A 20,641-nucleotide genomic window follows, 5' to 3' on the forward strand; every position below is an offset into this window, starting at 1 on the left:
GAACTTAAATATCTCTAGACAGATCAACCACAATGAAAAGTTTAAATATATTTAATAATAAAACAGGAAAATGCTACTTATATATTCACAGTGACATCTAAAATCACATGAATTGTCTAAAACATTGCAGGACAGTCTCAAATAAAGAAAGAAAAATGTCTAAACTAAGCTTTGATATATTCCTGACTAGATCCAAGATTTATACTGCTCCTTAGAAACGTACTTCATCAGAGCAAGGCAGATGTGGTGAATGGATCTTCTAGTTTGTTGTTGTCGGGTCAAAGATAAGAATGCTGTCTCTCTCGAAGAGAGTTTGCAAATTAATACCTCAAATATTACTGCTGGGATAGCTTGCAGAATGGCAATTTCTTGTCATCTGACTTCTAGTCGTCATGCCCAAAACAACCATTGATGGCAGCTGGTAGCATTTAGCATCTATCTGTAAAAATACATAGACAAGGGCTTTTCCTCAGATGTTTGGCAGATGCCGGATGTCATAAAACAATAAAACACTTCCAAGACAATACAGAAAGTTCCCTAGTACAGACATTGCGTCTCCAGCCTAGCCTACAACGTAATTTAATTTCAGTTGTTTTTATAAAGTTTGCTAGACTGAAGTTAACCTCCTGTGTTCCAGTTTCCACTATTAAATCACATACATTTAAACAGTTACAACTGTGCATGTACATTTCTGTTCTTTTCCAGTAAGACACACTGTGGATACATTTTAAGCATAAGCACTTTATAAAGTATCTTTTTAACACACATCTGTACAAACATAGTTTGACTGGTTTCTGGCAATGTTTCGCCACTGACTTAGGAAGGACAGTCTTCCAGCCAGAGGTCTGCAGGGGAGGGTGGGTAGGAGTATGGAAGGCTGGGTTTAAACAGTCACAAATGCTCTCTCTGCAAGGTGGGCTCTTTGCAGCTCACTTTTCAGTGTGACTGTTCAAGTAAGACACCTCATGGGTTACCTGTGCCTCTTGCTACAGGAACACCTCCTCTTGTCTTGTAAGGGTGGGAAAGACCAAGATTTGAAGGGTAAATTCCAATGTACACTAGTGTCTAGAGATGGATAAAATTCCTTCACAGTTTTTATTTGCTCTCCTTTCTTATCCATCTTCTTGAAAACCTGTTCAGCTAGAGGTCCAAAAAGGAATTCTTTGTCTAGTGGAGCATCAAATAGTTCAGTCTTGACCTGTTCTGACAGGGGCTGGGTCCCGAGCCATGCATGTCTGCAGATGACAGAACCTGTGCCAGCTGCACTACATGATGCATCTGAGGCATCACAGCCACACCTTTGAGAGTGTTTGGAGATGTGCAAAGCTTCTCTTGTTTTCTACTGAATTTACTTTGATAAGGATCTACCTGCAATAGAATCTGCCTTAGCTAGAACTTTGTCCTGGAAAAATTACTTTTAGTATATGAAATTGGCAATTTAATGCCCTCTTTACAAGGGTGGCAGGGTTACAAGCTTTTATTCCTTAATCTGTCTACTTTCCCTGTCATTATGCAAGGGATATCTTGCTGGCCCATTAGGAACACCTTTTGTGGATTCAGTAGAGACTACTGAGGGGTCAGCCTTGGGATTTTTGTAAACGTGTTTGTGAGCTTCCAGCTCTTTGTAAAATTGGTCTGGTTTCCTAGAAGCAGGTGGTAAAGAGTCAGGATATAAAGCAATATCTTTAAAGACATCACCCAGTACTAAGCGTACAAGAGGGATAGCCAGTCACCTGGAAGAAGACAAACTTAGCAGATCCTTGTAATGGGTCTGAGCTTGTGAGAACTGTATTTTCCCAACTGAAAAAAAGGTCTTCAGTGGGGGAGGCAGAAGAAACAGTGTTATCCGAGTCTGAATCCGAATAACTTTGTGGTGGCAGATGCACACAGAAGGACAACTCCTCATCATCTGAGCTTGAGGAATTGGAATCTTCCTTAAAAGCCACCTCCCCGATTCTTTTGGATAGGAAGCCATCAGTAGCAGAAATGTGGGAGGGCTCCCTGGATTTCATGAAAGATATGAATTTCTATGCTATTTTTAAGAGGTCTTGGGCTTCAGCCTTGGAAGAAGTGGTACACTTTGGTTTAGGTGTCCATTTAGAAGGGATGACCTGTGGTTGCAGTTGCCCAACTGTGACTTCAGATAAGGTTTCAGTAGCAGAGATACATAGGGCGTCTCCCTCAAGTCCCATAACGCGAACTTCAGAAGCTGAGGCCTACTGAGTGACCTTACACCCAACCAAATTCAGTCTTGTGTTTACAGTGGTAGATAGGCTGGAAACCATGGAAGCCTCCCGAGGGGTCGCACCACAGGGTTTGGGCAAAGGAGTCAGTGGACCACAGTGCTGCAAAGGTGCCTCACTAGGGTCGGTCAACTTAGGGACTAGAGTCAGAGCCTTCTCAGATACAGAGTCCTTGATCTTTTTGTCTTTCTGTTTCTTCAGAATGATGCTAGCAGAAACTGGAGTTTGGGAAGAATCAGTGGTAGCAGTGGACTGGGACACCACAAGAGAAACTGAAGATGAGGACTCTAATAAACGGCTAATATCTCAACCCCACATTTGAGGGTTTTCACACGAAATTTTGCACAGTTAATTGAAGATGTTATCATGAAGTCCAAGCAAAACAGACAAATCCTGCATAAAGTCTTTCACTCATTTTGTTTCCCACACTTCAAGCAACTGCTAAATTTTTTAAACATTAAATTAAGAGAGGAAAATTCCCAATGGGGTACTTATTTGACTGGAAGCAGGAGGCAATCTGGAAAAATTAACCGATCGACTGATAGCATTGACAGCATTTTGAATGCAAGTGAAGTGCATCACACTGCATGGCTAAAAGAACTGGAGATGACGCCAGATACCCATTTTATAACCTGATGTCCAGATGTCAGTCTTTGGATGTCTGCCAGCTAGGGATAATGCAAAGACTCTGAAAATCAGGCTAGTCACAGGCTTCTACATAGCAGAAAGATGCCAGAATTAGTACTGCAACATTGACTATGAAGAACATCTCAAAAGTAACCCATTGCCATGGGCAATGCCTAGAGAATAAGGAACCACACTGAATGCCCCCAGACACAAGTAAAACCATGCGTCTTAGGAAGGCCCATTATCCCAGCTTCCTTAAAAGTAAAAAGGAAGGAGACTCCAAAAAGGAAGGAGAATGACAAAGCAAGAAATTAGATACACTGGGCATCCCAGTAAAATAGAAGGAGAACTCCTTCCTTCAGGAAATGAAGCAGCTCCCACTGGATCCAACCCCAAGAACTCTTCTTCAGCCACAGAATCCAATGATGAAAAAGAGAAGGAAATGAACCAGAAGAAGAAAAGAAATAACTCCAGTCCTATTGCCGCTCTCAAATTTCTTCTAGTGCGACTCACCATGAGCACCACCTCCCCCAAACTGACCGAAAGTCGAGCCTGCGGCACAGTGGAAAGACCAGTCCAAGACCTGTTAAGACTGCCCAGCCAACTCAGAGGACGGTAGTAGCAGGAAGTGTGCCTGGGCTGCCAAAAGGGTCTATTCCTTACCCTCAGGAAAGTAGAAGGTGAGGAAATGTACTCCCCTGTACTGGGGGGGGGGGGCAGTTGCCTATCAAGAAAATCATCAAGCAGTCTGAAACCACTAGCCAAGAAGCATTTCCCTCTTGAAGGGCACATCCAGAAAATAGTCAAACCACTCCCCAAGAGACAGGAGTTCAACCATGTAATGATGTGCAAGCACATCTCACAGCCTGCACTCAAGAGATGAACGGTAGCTCAATGCCCATCCAAAGTGCTGTACAAGACAGAAAAAGAACTGCTCTTGGAATCAGATTCTAGGAAGACATCAACTGCTCCCACTACCAATTCCACCAGGAAAGACTGGACTTTAGAGAGGTGAGATGCCCAGCTGACAATCCAAAGATGGTGGACAAATGCTTCTTTTCTGCCACACCAGTCTGAAGTTCTGACTTCCTTGGTCAGGGGAAACAAACTGCGGTTTCTGGTACTTTTGCTGGCCAACCAAGACCACAAATAAATTAGCCTTCAGTGCTTACACAATAAGTCACTAGAGACACTTAAGGGGCCAGTTCCTGGCAACTGCCTTCCATGTGAAAGTAACAAAACTGAAGATGCCTCTAAGCTACTAAGATAACATTCATAAAGGATAGCTCCAACAGGGGTATAACCAAAGGAAACTACAGATTCAACCTAGGAAAACTGCTAGACATAGCTTCATAAACAGATCTCCCCCAAGGGACAGGCCATCAAAGGAAGCTTCAAGAAGCAGGGGGCTGAAAAAGCTCATTCAATCTCAACAGCAAGGACCTCAACACCAGCAGATTCCCCAGTGCAACCTAAGGAAGAGGTAGCCTCACACCCACCAATATACATTATATAACTGGATCAACCATGCCCTGTGATTACACCTCAGTGAGAGTCAGGCAGCCTACAACTTGCATCTGGAACCTGCATCTGATGATGCACATAACAGAAGTTGCACATAAGACATGCCTGCACTTGGTCTGGCTTCAGCATCAAACTAATGTACTCAAAATTGAAATCCTGCACCCACAACTCAAAACTCTCACTGGTAGGTAAATAGTTATTGCACTAGAGTACTGTACCCTGGCACAGGCTTGCCTAAAAGAGTCTCCTTAACACAGAGCAATAAAGTCTGCTGGATCTGAAGGGAAATCATTGGAAAACAAACTGAAAAAAGCTTCAGTGTCAAGTGCCCCGTTATCCATGATCAGGTGGATCCGAGGGACCACTCCTTGGGATGAGGCAGGAAGAACCCAGGGTCAAGATGATCAGTGAAGGAATATGAAGAATGCAGGTTAGGGAAGCACTTCCCCCTGGCCTCTCATCCACCACTAAAATAGAAAGGCAGAAAGGAATCAGGGCTCTGCTATTCATGGGTAATCCTCATTCCTTAGAAGCTTGAGAGACTACACAAAAATATGGACCAACCTCTGGAAAGACCAGACCTCAAACAATCTTCCTAGTGAAGTTCTAGGTGAAGAAACTCTGGCATGTCCATTAGATCAAGCAGAGACCCTACCACCAGTTCCATCAGGAGCATCCTACTACCAAGCAATTGAAAGACCCAGTTGAGTGACAAAAATCAAAACAAGTTAACCAAAAGGGCATGCCAATGCAGGAATTTTATTGACAGAAGTATAGACTGAGATCATTTGTGTGCACTGCAAAAAAAAAAAAAAAAAAAAAATGTAACTGTAGAGGTTTTGTCCTAAAGATTTTTTTTAGGTTTATGAATATGTAGAAGGAGTTGGTCAGAGCTTCTGAGGGAGCGAGGTGGGTCATAGAGGGAGACAGCAGAGGAAAAACTAGGGCAAGAGGAGGGCTTGTTTATGATGGCGTGGATAATGAGAAGTTGAGCATATAACAGTTGGTTAGGAAACTCGAACCATCTGAGTTTACAGAACGCTAGACAATGGTGTGATTTCGGTGGTAAGTTGGCTACAAATCTGGCCACTTTCTTGTATGTGGTCTCAAGTTTGAATTTTAGAGAGGACTGTAGGTTAGTAAGGATTTGAGAGCAGTAGAAATGGTTGGAGAGAAGATAAGCCTGGGTAAGTGAAACTCTGGTGTTGGGGACAAGGAATTTTTGTCCCAATACAGTAGGCCAAGTTGTTGGTTAGTTTTCTTTACACTGTAGTGTACATGGAGGTTGAATTTAAGTTGGTCATCAATAGTTACTCCTAGGAGCCTAGTCTGGGATTCTGATGAGACAGTAGTGTTAAGGGAAGAGATGGTGAAGGAGGATTTAAGGTGGTGGACAGATTTAGGTAGGAATAGGAGGCATTATTTCTTTTTAGGCTTTAGAATGAATTGGTTGTTAGTAAGCCAAGTTTCGGTGAGGTTGAAGAATGTTTGAGTTAGGGTAAGCAGGTCAGAGGGGTTGTCTGCAATGGTGGTGATAGTGGAGTCATCCGCATACTGTAGAAGGGAAGACTGAGAACAGGAAGTGTGGAGTTGGTTAGCAAAGATGTTATACAGAAAGGATCCTAGAACTGAGCCTTGTGGGACTCCTGTTTTTATAGGGAGGAAGGGAGAAAGAGCAGAGAGCCATTTGATGGCTTGCTGTCTGTTAGTGAGGTAGCTGGAAAACCAAGAGAGAGAAGGGGAGAGGTTGAGCTGAGAAAGTCTGAAGAGGAGGATGGGGTGGGAGACCATGTCAAAGGCTTTTGAGAGATCTAAAAAGAGGCAGACCACCAGTTTATTATTGTCTCTGGCTAGGGAGATGGTGTTAGTAAAGGAAATAAGAGCAGTAGTGGTGCTGTGGTGGGGGCAAAAACCATGCTGGGTAGGAGTGATGAGGTTTTCTTGAGTGAGATAGGACAGGAGTTGCTTATGCACACAGTGCTCAAGAATTTTGGAAAGGGGAGAGAACATGGCAATTGGGGAACAAATATTTCAACTGAGTTTCCTCCCTTGTGGATAAGTATGATATGGAATTTCTTCCAGACAGTTGGGACAGTGGATTCAGCGATTGAGCAGTTAATGAGTATTTAGACTGTGTACGCTATGGAGTTGGCAGCAACTGTTAGAAAGAGAGTTAGTACGTTGTAAGCTGATAGGGAATTTGGTTTAAGTTTGAAAGATGATTTTTGATGTAGCTAATGGGGATAGGATGTAGGGAGAGTAGGCAGTTCTGTAGTTGAAGGCTGGTGGGAGGTGAGCGACTGTCTGGGCTGGAGGCTGGCATAAGTTTTCTGATAGTGTGTATGAAGTAGGTACTGAAGATGGAGAGTGTTTCCTGAGGTGAATTGTTTGGGCAGGGGTTTGGTGTTGAGGGGTTTCTGGGATGGAGAATTTGGCTGACAGCATTCCAGAACTTTTTGGGATCTTTAGGTTGTGTAATCTGGGGGGGGGGGTATGGTAAAAATTTGTTTGGTCAGTGTTTATGGGTTTTTTGGCTAGGTTACAGAGTTCCCTATATTTTTGGAGATGTGTGTTTGACTTTGTCTTAATCCATAGTTTCCTTACTGAGTGTCTGTTTTTGATTAGAGATAAATGGCTGAGAGGTAGTTGGGTTGAAGTTAGTTTATGGCATTTCCTGAATTTATGAGGTCAATGTAGGTGGGGAGAGAATCTGTGGACGCTTATAGGGGAATGATCAATACCCAAGTTTGACAGGGATTCGGAATGGTGGTAGAGGTTGGGATGGGAGATGAGAATCCAGTCAAGGATGGAACTGGTATTTGTGGAGAGGAAATGAGTTAGGTGCAGCCGTAAAGGTGTATGCTGGAGGTTCAGGAGTTGGAGGAGAGGGCCAGCCAGTTTTTAACATCATCACCTAGTATGAGTTTCATTATACTGTTGGCTGTCCAGTGAAGAATCTGTTAAGTAAGGGTATGTTATCTCCAGGGAGTATACAGACAGCAGTTACTGTTAGGGTTTTATGGTTATGTAGTTTACAATTAGCCATAATGAATTCAGCTGGGTGAAAAAAAGGGGCGAGTTACTAAGGGGGGGACAAGGTTAGCTGGTCACAGTACATAATGGCCACACCTATTCCCTTTTTATGTGATCTATCAAGGTGCAAGATGTTGTAGCCAGGGAGAGGAACTCAGTGTTGTGTGGTTTCAACCATGTTTCTGATAGAAAGATTATGCTAGGGAGTACTGGGCTATCCATGAGTGGAATTTGGTTGTTCTGTTAAGAAGGCTATGTACATTAATAGAGTAAAAGAACAGATGTTTGAGACTAGGTTTTGGTACTTAAGAGTGTGTGAGGGATGTTGGTGGAGTAAATGAGTTGTTGTGTGGGTCAGGGTTGGGATGAATGTCACATGATAGTCTAAGTATGTTGCGGAGGTGGAGTGCAAGTAATGAGAAGGGGTAAAGCGGGAGAAATTTCAGTTTGTATTTAGGATGAGGAAAGGTATTGGAAGGGAATCTGATTTGGGGCAGAGTTCAGTGCAGAGTTCAGTGCAGGAGAAAAGAGTGGGTGATACGGAAGAGGAGTAGTGTCTAGCAGGGTATGTATTGTAGGAGGATGTAGGGGATGTTTTGGTGTAGCTGAGTGTGGTAAGACGTCACTTGAGAAAGAAGAAAGAGAGAGGATAATAGAAGAAGGAGGGACGTGGTGATGGATATGAAGTAAGATGCTGAGGGCGGTGTGTGAGTAAGTGGAAGAAGGTGTGGGTTAAAATATGGTGGAGGTAGGGATGGGACAAGTGAGTGAGTTTGGGAAGGTGTGTGCTGGAAGGTAGGATCTGACTGGTTGAGGGATAGGGTTGTAAGAGTGTGGAGGGGGTGCCCACAGTGTCACAAGTACTAAAGTACCCAATCAATTTTTCAAAAAAAATCCATGAACATTAGATAATGCAACCAGTACATTAAAATGAAAGCTACTTCATTACCAAAGTGTCTACTCCTGCACATCCTTTCCCCCAATTAATGCTATATTCAGTCAGAAAATATTTTAAGTACAGCAGATACTGCCTGGAGTTTGGTATGTTAAATTAGAGTCCATTTCAATAAGACGAGAAGAGAATGCTCTGCACTGACATTTAATGAGACAATAAATCTCAAAACAAGAGATGTAAAAGTTGATTTGTTAACTCCAAAGAAGGAAAACCCAAAGTTATAACTTGTAACCTGTTAGTCCATCTAAACAAGCAATCTTTGTGACAGAGGTTTTGGTGAACAGAAAATATGAATTAGCAAAGTGCAGTTCACAATGATGGGAAAGGCAGGACTACTAAGAGAATAATATATATAGTGTTAAAATGTGTGGATATTGTCTGCAGTGAATACATATGCTGCGGTTTGGCTAACAGAGAAGAGAGAGAAAGGAGGAGAAAGAGAGAAAAGAAAATGGTGTTGCTACACAGCATAAAATTCTGAAAAACAGCAAAATTGGATGAAATGTTATAATGTTAGGCCTTACTGACTTTTCACAAGCTGTTACTTCTGTCAATACAAATGACTTTCTAACACAAGGTTTCTTCTCTATATCATAACATTTTGCAATACTTGCGTATATCCGAGCACGTGTGTGTGTGTGTATATATATATATATAGATATATATAGATATATATATATGAAAATAATGAAATATCGGAATCTCAAACATCAAATTTTACATCCTAGAGTTGGTATATTTAGTTTGGGGGGTGGGGGGGTGTAGCCCCCTTCCTAATAGAGAGTTTTACTTACCTTGGCATGAATTTTGATACAAGTTGGCCAAGTACCATGTGCGAAATCCGACATCCGGGATTCCAATGTTTTGTTATTTTCTCTCGAGATTTTCAGACTCTGTAATATGGACTTCGAGATTTAGAAGTGAAACCATACATATTCTATTATTAAACCACTTTCAAAAAAAAGAAGAAAAGTACCACTAAAGACCAGGAACCAAAGACTCACCACACAATTTATTTTATTCGAACAGCAGATAAATCATGTAGCAGCAAAATAATCTCTCGTCTTGTAGCAGCAAAATAATATCTTAGCGCCTCGGCTAAAATACCACCTTTACAGAGTCATACTGGGAGTCCATACATATTATATGTTTGTTTTCCAGAATAGAGCTGTAGTCTTGTTTGACCAAATGCAATCTCCGCCTTGAAATGGCTGATAGTATCAGAATATACACACATTATACACACAAGAATACCTTAGACTGAAGTAAAAAAAGTTACAGTTAAATAAAATAAGACAACACTCAACAAACAGCTTGCTGCACCAGTAAACATTTGAAATGCCGGGACCCACTACAGAGAATCCCAAAACACAGACTTAATGGCAGAAAAAAAAAAAACAAAGTTTCAGGTGGCCATTTCACGGAATAGACCCTCTTCTCAGAGGTATGGCAAGCGCACAGCTATTATATACAAGTTTGGGGGGGGAGCCCCCCCCTGCAATAAAGAAATTTAAAGGAGAACAGCAATGTCTGAGATTTACTCTTCTGCACTTTCAATCTACTTTTCTTTTTCTTTTTGTCTAGTTGGTACTTTAATAGGCAGTCTACTGCACCACTACATTAGTAGTGCATATTTATACAAAAGCATTTTGTTCAGATCTGCTTTTCTATAAAAAGGGGGTAAAGGAACTGAGGATGGGTGGGGTGTGGGCGAGCTAGAGGTTAAAGGTTACAGTAGACAATATATTTCAAATACCTGGTTGCAGTCATGACAGTAGTCCTGCAGAAGATCTTCTGCTGTCTGACCACTAAGGAAACTGCAACCACAAAACACTAAAACTTGCAGCAATACAAACTAATTAAAACACAGACCAGCTCCTGATTCTGGGTAAGACTACACTAGAAGGAAAAAAAGAAAATGAAAAAACTAGCTCCAGTTCACACTTCAATATTTGTTAATGCTAACTGGATGATACATAAATATTAATCATGATGAAACTTATGATAAAAACCTTAAAATCCAGTCAAATTTCCAAAGTGCGACTCACAATTTTGTGATTATGTTTATTCGACAGTAAGGACTTTATTTCACTATTTCTAAAACAGAGCTGTGTAAAGGAAAAAAACAGTGCTATGTACTGACAGCAGAATCCAATTTCATTAACTGTTTACATCTCTCCCAAGTAGATTCAGTTTGTCTTTTTACTTGTACAGAAAGCATTCTAGAAATCCTATCTCAAAGCATGTCTAATTTACAAGTGCATTAAAGCATTTGACAGTGTTGGTTGCTATACGAAATGTATGCCTTCATGCGGACCAGCACTTGGCTTCAGCTTTACGCCTTACACAGTGCACTTAAGTGTATGGTGCACCTTAACATTATTCCAATGAAAATACCTCCACAATTTTATAGGCTAATGAAAATGCTTATGTAACAGATGACCCATCTTCCCTTCCACTAGGCAACAGACGAGGATGACTATGACATTTTAGCACCAACTGCATCAAGTCTGACAGAGCCTAATGCCAGTCACAACAATCTTGTTCACATCATATTTTGTACTGTGTGCATGAATGTGTGTATATGTCACTCACTAACTTACTCACTCACTCACACACACAAAATGTTACTCCAGGTTTCAATGCACCAAATCTTCAACTCCTGGTAAATCTGATGCACCTATCATCAATCTGTTTCATCAAAGCACTGAAACTGGGGAAATAAAGTAATGAAAATGGAGAATTACATCCCCTTCCAGAACCCATGTCAAAGTCAGTTTCAGTGATTCAATGAGATGAGGAGTCGATGGGTTTCAGTCTATGTAGCAGGAGTTGACAATTGTGTACTGGACATGTGGGTGTGTGTGCGCGTTTTATATATATGTTGTGTCTTTCGGCTTTCCCCGGTTAGGGGTCGCCACAGCAGAACTCTGGTCCATTAATGATTGGCAGTTGATACGTGCAGAGTTGCCAGCCATGACGCATAACCTTCAACTAAGGTACTCCCATTCACACATCTCCATGCAGAAGACACTTCAGCTGAGAGTCGAACCGGTCAGCGTCTTACTGTGAGGTGACAACGCTACCACAGCACCACCACCGCGGATTATATATATATATGTATATATATATATATATATATATATATATATATATATATATACACACATGTAGTATATATATATATATATATATATATATATATATATATATATATATATATACATATATATATATATATATATATATATATATATTATATTATATTATATTATATATATATATATATATATATATATATATATATATATATATATATATATATATATAAAATCTTCTTTGGCTGTTCCAGTTAGGGGTCACCGCAGCAGATCACCAGTTTCCATTTCCTCCTGTCCTCTGCATTTTGCTCTGTCACACCAACCACCTGCATGTCCTCTCTCACCACATCCATAAACCTTATCTTAGGCCTTCCTCTTTTCCTGTTACCTGGTAGCTTCATCCTTAGCATCTTTTTCCCAATATACTCAGCATCCCTCCTCAGCACATGTCCAAACCAACGTAATGGGCGTCAGCCTCTCTGGCTTTGTCTCCAAACCTTCCAACCTGGGCTGACCCTCTAATATACTGATTCCTAATCCTGTCCACCCTCGTCACACCCAGTGCAAATCTTAACATCTTTAATTCTGCCACATCCAGCTCAAACTCCTGCCTTTTTGTCAATGCCACTGTCTCCAACCCATATAACATAGCTGGTCTCACTACCCTCTTGTAGACCTTCCCTTTCACTCTTACAGGTATTAGTCTGTCACAAATCACTCCTGACACTCTTCTCCACCCACTCCATCCTGCCTGTACTCTCTTCTTCACCTCTCTTCCACACTCACCGTTACTCTGAACTACTGACCCCAAGTATTTAAACTCATCCACCTTTGCCACCTCTACTCCTTGCATCCTCACCATTCCTCTATCCTTCCTCTCATTTACACACATATATTCTGTCTTAGTCCTGCTGACCTTCATTCCTCTCCTCTCTAGAGCACATCTCCATCTCTCCAGGGTCTCATCCACCTGTTCCCTACTCTCACTACAGATCACAATGTCATCTGTAAACATCACAGTCCATGGGGACTCCTGTCTGATCTCATCTGTCAACCTGTCCATCACCACTGCAAATAAGAAAGGGCTCAGAGCGGATCCTTGATGTAACCCCTCCTCCACCTTAAACGCATCAGTCACTCCCACCGCAGACCTCACCGCTGTCACACTACCCTCGTACATATCCTGTACCACTCTTACATACTTTTCTGACGCTCCTGACTTCCTCATACAATACCACAACTCCTCTCTGGGCACCCTATCATATGCTTTCTCTAAGTCTACAAAAACACAATGCAACTCCTTCTGACATTCTCTGTACTTCAACAACACTCTCAGAGCAAGGATCACATCTGTAGTGCTCTTTCCTGGCATGAAACCATACTGCTGATCACTAATCATGACGTCCCTTCTTAACCTTGCTTCCACTACTCTTTCCCATAACTTCATGCTGTGACTGATCAATTTAATCCCTCTGTAGTTACTACAGCTCTGCACATCACCCTTATTCTTAAAAATCGGTACCAAAACACTTTTTCTCCATTCCTCAGGCATCCTCTCACTTTCCAAGATTTCATTAAACAATCTGGTTAAAAACTCCACTGCCATTTCACCTAAACACCTCCATGCTTCCACAGGTATGTCCATCTGGGCCAACAGCCTTTCCATTCTTCATTCTCTTCATAGCTATCCTTACTTCCTCCTTGCTAATCCATTGTACTTCATGATTCACTATCCCTACATCATCCAACCTTCTCTCCCTCTCATTCTCTTCATTCATCAACCCCTCAAAGTGCTCTTTCCATCTCTTCAACAGACTCCTCGCTTGTGAGTATGTTTCCCTCATTATCCTTTATCACCTTTACCTGCTGCACATCTTTACTAGCTCGGTCCCTCTGTCTAGCCAATCTGTGCAGGTCCTTTTCTCCCTCTTTAGTGTCCAACCTTTCATACAACTCTTCATATGCCTTATCCTTAGCCACCTCTCTCTTTGCCATGCACCTCATCTCCTTATACTCCTGTCTACTTTCTTCATCTCTCTGACAATCCCACTTCTTTGTCAACCTCTTTCTCTGTATACTCTCCTGTACTTCCTCATTCCACCACCATGTCTCCTTGTCGTCCTTCCTCTGTCCAGATGTGATACCAAGCACCTTTCTAGCCATCTCCCTTACTAGCTCTGCTGTAGTTACCCAGCTATTTGGTAACTCTTGACTGCCACCCAGTGCCTGCCTTAACTCATCCCTGAACTCCACCTCACAATTACCCTTTTTCAATTTCCACCATTTGATCCTTGGTGCTGCCCTCACACTCCTCCTCCTCTTCTTGATCACCGTCATCCTACAAACCACCATCCTATGCTGCCTAACAATACTTTCTCCGGTAACCACTGACAGTCTCCAATCTCCTTCAAACTGGCCCTCCTACATAAGATATAATCCACTCGTGTGCATTTTCCTCCACTCTTGTATGTCACCCTATATGCTCCTCCCTCGTTAAAATACGTATTCATCACAGCCATGTCCATCCTTTTTGCAGAATCCACTACCATCTGACCTTCTGCATTCCTTTGTTTAACACCATACCTACCCATCACTTCCTCATCCCCTCTGTTCCCTTCACCAACATGCCCAATGAAATCTGCTCCAATCACCACTCTCTCACCCTTGGGTACAGTCATCACCACTTCATCCAATTCACTTCAAAATTTTTCTTTCTCATCCATTGCACACCCAACTTGTGGAGCATATGCACTAACAACATTCATCATTACACCATCAATTTCCAGCTTCATAAACATCACTCTGACACTCTTTTCACCTCCAAAACACTCTTAGCATACTGTTCCTTCAGAATAACTCCTATGCCATTTCTCCTCCCATCCACACCATGATAAAACAATTTGAACCCACCTCCGATACACCTAGCCTTACTCCCCTTTCATCTGGTCTCTTGCACACACAATATACCAACCTTCCTTCTGTCCATCATATCAGCTAGCTCTCTCCCTATACCAGTCATACTGCCAACATTCAAAGTTCCGACCCTCACTACCACAGTCCTAGCCATTCTCCTCTCTTCCTGCCTTTGGCCATGTCTTCCACCTCTTCTCCTCCTTCGGCCAACAGCAGCCCAATTTCCGCTAGCACCCTGTAGACTAACAGTACTGGTGGCGGTCATTGTTAACCCGGGCCTCGACCGATCCGGTATAACAAGGTTTATTGGTGTCTGCATGAAATCATTTGGCGAATGATGCCCTTCCTGACGCAACCCTCCCCATTTATCCGGGCTTGGGACCAGCACAAAGAAATGCACTGGCTTGTGCATCTCCAGTGGCTTATTACATAAATATACACCCACACACAGATCCCTATCAGTTGACAGTTTTCAGAAACTCGAAAGTCATATGGTTGAGACCATATGAAAATGTTTTTGAAAACTCAAAGCCTTTGAATCGAGATTGAGGTACACCAAGGATTGGGAAATGTACCCTTTTCTTCACTGCAGTGCGATCTCAGAGTTGGTTTATATAATTTGCAGGGGGTGTACAAAAGTAGATTTGTGTGAGGTTTTTTTTTTTTTTTTATGTTCGAGTTTTTGGAAACTGGATCATACGGTCTCGTCCACATGAATTGAGATTCTGAAAACTCGATCATCTGACAAAGCTCCATAAAAACATTTTATATATATATATATATATATATATATATATATATATATATATATATACACACACACACACATATATATATACATATATATATATATATATATATATATATATATATACACACACACACACACACACACACACACACACACACACATACACGCACAAAAAAAAACAGTCGTCATTCTTAACATTTTGACACTGTATTCCATGCTGATATAAAACAGTCATCTCCAATACATGTTGAACATTCCAACTCACAGGAACTCCCAGAATGCTTGAAAGCTGATCTGCTTTAGAAGATCGAAGGCAGTTTCCTGCATTTGTAACAAAAATAACTGGAACCCGGAAATGACCTTCAGGATCGACAAGTTTCTGGAAAGCTTTTTTTGCTGCAGGAATAGGAGTCTTTCCTCGAACCAGTACACCATCAACATCAAGGAGGATGCCAAACCCTGGCTGAAGGCTAGACTGTAAGGAAAGAAAACAGCAACATTAAGAAATATGATCACTTTATCTTTCTATTTTACATGAACGGATAATGTATACAAAGAAAGTCATCAGCAGCTTTCAATTCTATAACTGGACTTGCTACAAAATTCTGTAATTTTTGGCACTTGTGAAGACATTTGTTGCAGACTGTAGACTCCTACTCAGGCTGCCAAACTCCTATTTAGGCTTCGCAAGTTTTGTTAATGTGCAACTTAATGGGGGGGGGTGGTATTATGGGAAGCACTCCCCCCAGTAGAAAAACAGCCAAGGGCTGTTGGTTATTAGCACTGACAGATCTGTCAGCAAAACACTTCTCTGTTAGTCTACATCTAAACAGTACAAAGTTTTATTTTTTAAATGCTAAAACATCAACACTGAGTTTCACAACCTCAGTATCTAATGACACATTTTGCAGTGACACAGCTCTCAACAAATCAGGGACAAACCTCAACAGAATCGGGGACAAATCCAGAAATAATCAGGGACAATCAGGGACACTTTTCAAATATTAATACTAATAACTTAAGACATTAACAGAATAACAGAATGTGAATATACATTTTCTGAAGTAAAATAAGTCTATAAGTCTAATTATTGCCATTTATTAAATGTAATCGACTACATCATTTTCTCCAAACCACCAATGCTAGTAGGGATTAACAGAGACAGACCTAAAAAATGAGTCAAACTCAGAGATGTCTCTGAAAATCAGGCACAGTTGAGAGGTATGAGTTACTTATCCAGATCAGTTACAGAGCATTGCCTTTAAAAACAGACAAGTCTAAAGAAGATATTGCAACTAACAAGACCAGGACTAAAAGATACATTTTGTCACAGGACTGAAAATCCAACTTCTGCATTGTTATAGTGACATATGATACTAAAAACATTCCATGATTATGAAACAGATATAAAATCCTCACAGAGGAGGGTTCCTGCACTGTTGAGAGACTTTTTTTAAAAAGTTACATTAGTGTCAAACATGCTACAAGTTGCCAAACACTCAAAATTATTATCCTGTTGTATTTAAAAGTAAAGAGACAGAACAGTTTAGGACATATGACTCACAGGACAGTTGGTCAAAACATAATCACTAAATGCTTGAAACAGAAAATGAGAAAAAACAAAAACAGTACAATAAAAGAGTTTCAATCTTTTAATTTCTCCAAATCTTTTGGGTTTCTAACACCATGACAGGAATGAATCCTATTCCTAAGTCAAAGTATGATTAAAGTTCATGAAATTAGTATTGTTTCAATATTTGATGTCAGCCAAAAGTGCTCTTTGCAGCACCTGCAATGTGCCCAGTAATGAATCCTCCTGCAATTCATATGGGGTTACATGGATTTGTAACATATCTAAATACAATTGCAGATTCTTTTTTATCAACCAAAAAACAATCTCCATAGTATTCTCGAAGTCCAATCCATTAAACAAGTACAGTGGGTCCAAAAACAAAACAGTGCAAGAAACTTGTGTGTGGGAAAGATTTTCAATCCGTACATATCTAGTTAATTACTGTATACTAATCAGATCAGATCATGATAGTAGAATTAGCATACAAACTCGTCCTAAGTCAAAAAATAATAAAAAAAATATATAATTTGAAATATTGTACAGAACTACTAAGTATTCAAAGGTAATCCAAGCAGGGTAAGCAGTCTGTTTTCGAGGGATGTGAATTTAACATTTACACCAATAAGGTGGTGCAGCGGTAGTGTTGTCGCCTCACAGCAAGAGGTTCTCCCATTCGATTCTCGGCTGGAGCGCCTTCTGTGTGGAGTCTGCATGTCCTCCCCACGTTCGAAAGACATGCGTGAATGGGCTTGCCTTCGTTGAAGGTTGGGCGTCGGGCTGGCACCTCGGCACCATAAAAATCGACTGCCAATCATTAGCAGACCGGAGTTCCACTGTGGTGATTCCTAACGGGGAAAAGCCGAAAGAAAACAGCAACCAATAACACTTTGTTTTACAGCACAATAAACCACTCCCTTGCCTGATAAAAAAATATATATATATATATATATATATATATATATATATATATATAGTTAAAAAGCCTGCGAGGAAACTATTATTCTGTTATTTTTATTTTACTTGGATCGCTTGTCTGTGTACTTAAAGGATTTTCAACTGGACTGAGTTTTATAAATCATTTGGTAAGCATGAAGCATCCTTCTAGTTTTAATATGCAGTCTAACACTTTTTGGGGCCAGTCAATCACTCTAAAACTGTAAGTTAGGACAGGAAGAGCAAATTGGTTTATAAGTTGGATTTTGTTCCTAGACGTCAATGCTGTTTACAGGATTAATTTAAGTACTCTATTTTATTTGCATTTGTTCATGCTTTATTGCTGATCCTTCATCAATTCCCAAATATTTATACACTCCCTCTTCCTTAAGTTCTTTTATATCACATTCTTATCCCAAACTAATGTTTTCCTGGTGCTGCAGTTTTCCTGCTTTAGAGAGTGCTTTTGCACATTTAAAAAGCCTAAATTACATTCTTATATCATCTGAAAAAGTTTTCTGACAACCTGCAGTTGTGCTTTCAGTTCCTCATCTGATGAGCTACACAGTATTAAATCATTGACAAAGAGAAGATAAGAAGTCTTTACACTTGTTTTCTAGGAGAAAAATTATAGCCATGGTCTAAGCTATTAAGTAAACAGCTTAATGGGTTAAGGGCAAAGCAGAATATCAATGGTGACAGACAGTCACCCTGGAATATCCCCTTTTGAATTTTTATCCATGGGATAATAATTTGTCCTTTATCATGGTTAATTGCAAAGTGGTCTGCCACTGTTTTATGGTCACTGTAAAATAGTCTATCAATGTAGGGTGTATCTTATATATTTTTCAGCACTCTTATCCATGAATGTAGGATACTATTAAATGCTTTTTTTTAGTCAATCCATGCCATACTTACATTCTTTCCCTTTTTACAGTTCTCCGCTATGACTTTAACAAATGATCCTTTGTTCTATATGACTTTCTTTTACTGCCCTTTTGTTCTATATGAATTTATTTTATTGCCCTTTTGTTCTACTGTCATAATTGAGTTTTCTTCTAAAATGACTACAAACTCTGTCAGCATCAATTCCCGTGTGCAGTTATCGGAAGGAAAGTTATCGATCTATAATTTTAGGGTAGCTTGCAGGTTCAAGTAGAAGCACTGTTTTTCCTGTTGTTAGCCAGGTTGGTGTCTGTTTGGGGTGTGCATACAAATACTTCTTACTCATGGCTAGATCTTCGTGCAAAGATGTTAATAATTTTAACCAAAAGTTAGGTACTGCATCTGGGCCTGGAGGGTTTCCAATTAGAGGCTTTTCTTAACTTTGTTTCAATCTCTCTGGCTGTTACTTCATCCCATTTCATATCCTGTACCTTTATAAACTTCTTATTCTTTCTTTTACTTCTTCTATCCATTTGGCATTGTTGTTATGTTCCACAAGATCTTCATAGATACTTCTCAAAAATGCAAATATTTTTTCTTTTTATGGCAGTCTTCAATTCCTTTTACCTTGTTTCCCAATTATCTATAAAACCTTTTTGGGTAATCAATAAACTGCTTATTCTGTACTTTTCCTTTATAGTTACCTGCATATCTTCTAAGTTTTACTGCCTGTGCTGAAAATTTTAGTTTATTTGTGATGGTGCATGATATATCCTGGTCTGTTCTAATACTGCACATTGCTTTTATCACATCTTTCTTAGTATTTTTGTTGAAATATTCCTTGTATAGTTTTCTAACAGTGACACTTCTTGTCTTAATTGCTTTATAGTTCTTTCTAGTCTATACTTCCATGATGGTATTAGATTTCTCCCCTTACTTTCCCTCACTCTTGTGGTAGAACTTTGTCAGTTATTAATTTAGCTGCACAGTAATATATACTGTTTACTTCTGTTATATCGCATGAATCTCTCTGGATAGTCCGAATTAATGCATTCATTTGTTTTATCAGACTTCTGACTACTTGGGTTTTATCGACCTTCCGCAGTCTATTTCTTTCATTGATCTTAATATATCTATCTCTACTAAATCAAGCAACTCTTCTCTTAGCTCATTTTCCTCCAAACTGAGGGCACATCCCTAGTTTTCCATTTCCTGTGGGCATTCTATATAAAGTTCTATAGCATCTTCCTGTTGCACATTCCTGTGGCACATTCTCTTCAATTTCATCCTGTGCCATCCATTGCTCGGGAACTCACCATACCTCCCAACAGTCCCAAATTGCTCAGTTTTTACTGAGTTTTGGGGTCCAAATAATGGGGTGCCACGATTTCAGGGTGACACCCCTTCATTTCAGAGTTTTTCTTTATTTTTTTCCGCTTTCTAAGCCGACGTCATCATGTATGTGGTGATGTCAACTCAGTCAGCCAGCCTGTCTGAGTTGAGCTTGCATTCCGGCTGTTCAAATGGAGAGCAAGGAAACATTTATCTTTTGGTTTGGCTGCACGCAAGTTAACAGAATACTGCTTGCGATATATGGAGCTTGCATTCCGTTAAACTGCTGCATTATCTTTGGTTGCCTTTCTTTATTTTGTGTGAAATATGGAGCTTGCATTCCGGCTTTGTGAACAGAATGTTACTTGTGATATACGGACATTCTACCGGTATTGAAGGGAGACATTAAACTGCTGCATTGGTTGCGAGCAGTTATTGAGCAGAGAGGACTCGACTCACTGCTGCACTGATTCCTGGCTTGACATGACTGACTGCTGTGAAGGAAAGGTAGGATTCTTAAGTGTTTTCAGGCTGGGAGAAACATTACCTATGGTTGCAAGCTGTTATTGAACAGAAGACTCACTGCTGCATGCATCTAAACGTATTAAAAAACAGTGGCAAACCTTCTGATGTTTTCTTTTTTTGTGCCGTGTTTAGCAATGGTAAGATAAGTAGTTTTTCATTTTGCATGGTTGTTTATTTGTGAATGGAAAGTTACTGCAGCTCAGGGATAAAGTGAAACAGGTGCAGATGACATGATGGCAGTATGAT

General features: G+C 40.4%; 1 protein-coding gene across 1 annotated transcript in view; it reads right to left on the minus strand.

Moving 5' to 3' along the window:
• The window catches only part of LOC122807119 (haloacid dehalogenase-like hydrolase domain-containing 5), an 865,954-nt gene that overhangs the window by 616,408 nt on the left and 228,905 nt on the right, over nt 1–20,641 (minus strand). Inside the window, exon 2 of the mRNA XM_044078093.1 lies at nt 15,413–15,622. Coding sequence (XP_043934028.1) covers nt 15,413–15,622 — 210 coding nt within the window. The remainder of the gene's footprint in view (nt 1–15,412; nt 15,623–20,641) is intronic.

This window comes from Protopterus annectens, chromosome 7.part0 (genome assembly GCF_019279795.1).
Source record: "Protopterus annectens isolate FY-2018-M chromosome 7.part0, PAN1.0, whole genome shotgun sequence".
In the NCBI taxonomy this organism is placed as follows: Eukaryota; Metazoa; Chordata; order Ceratodontiformes; family Protopteridae; genus Protopterus; species Protopterus annectens.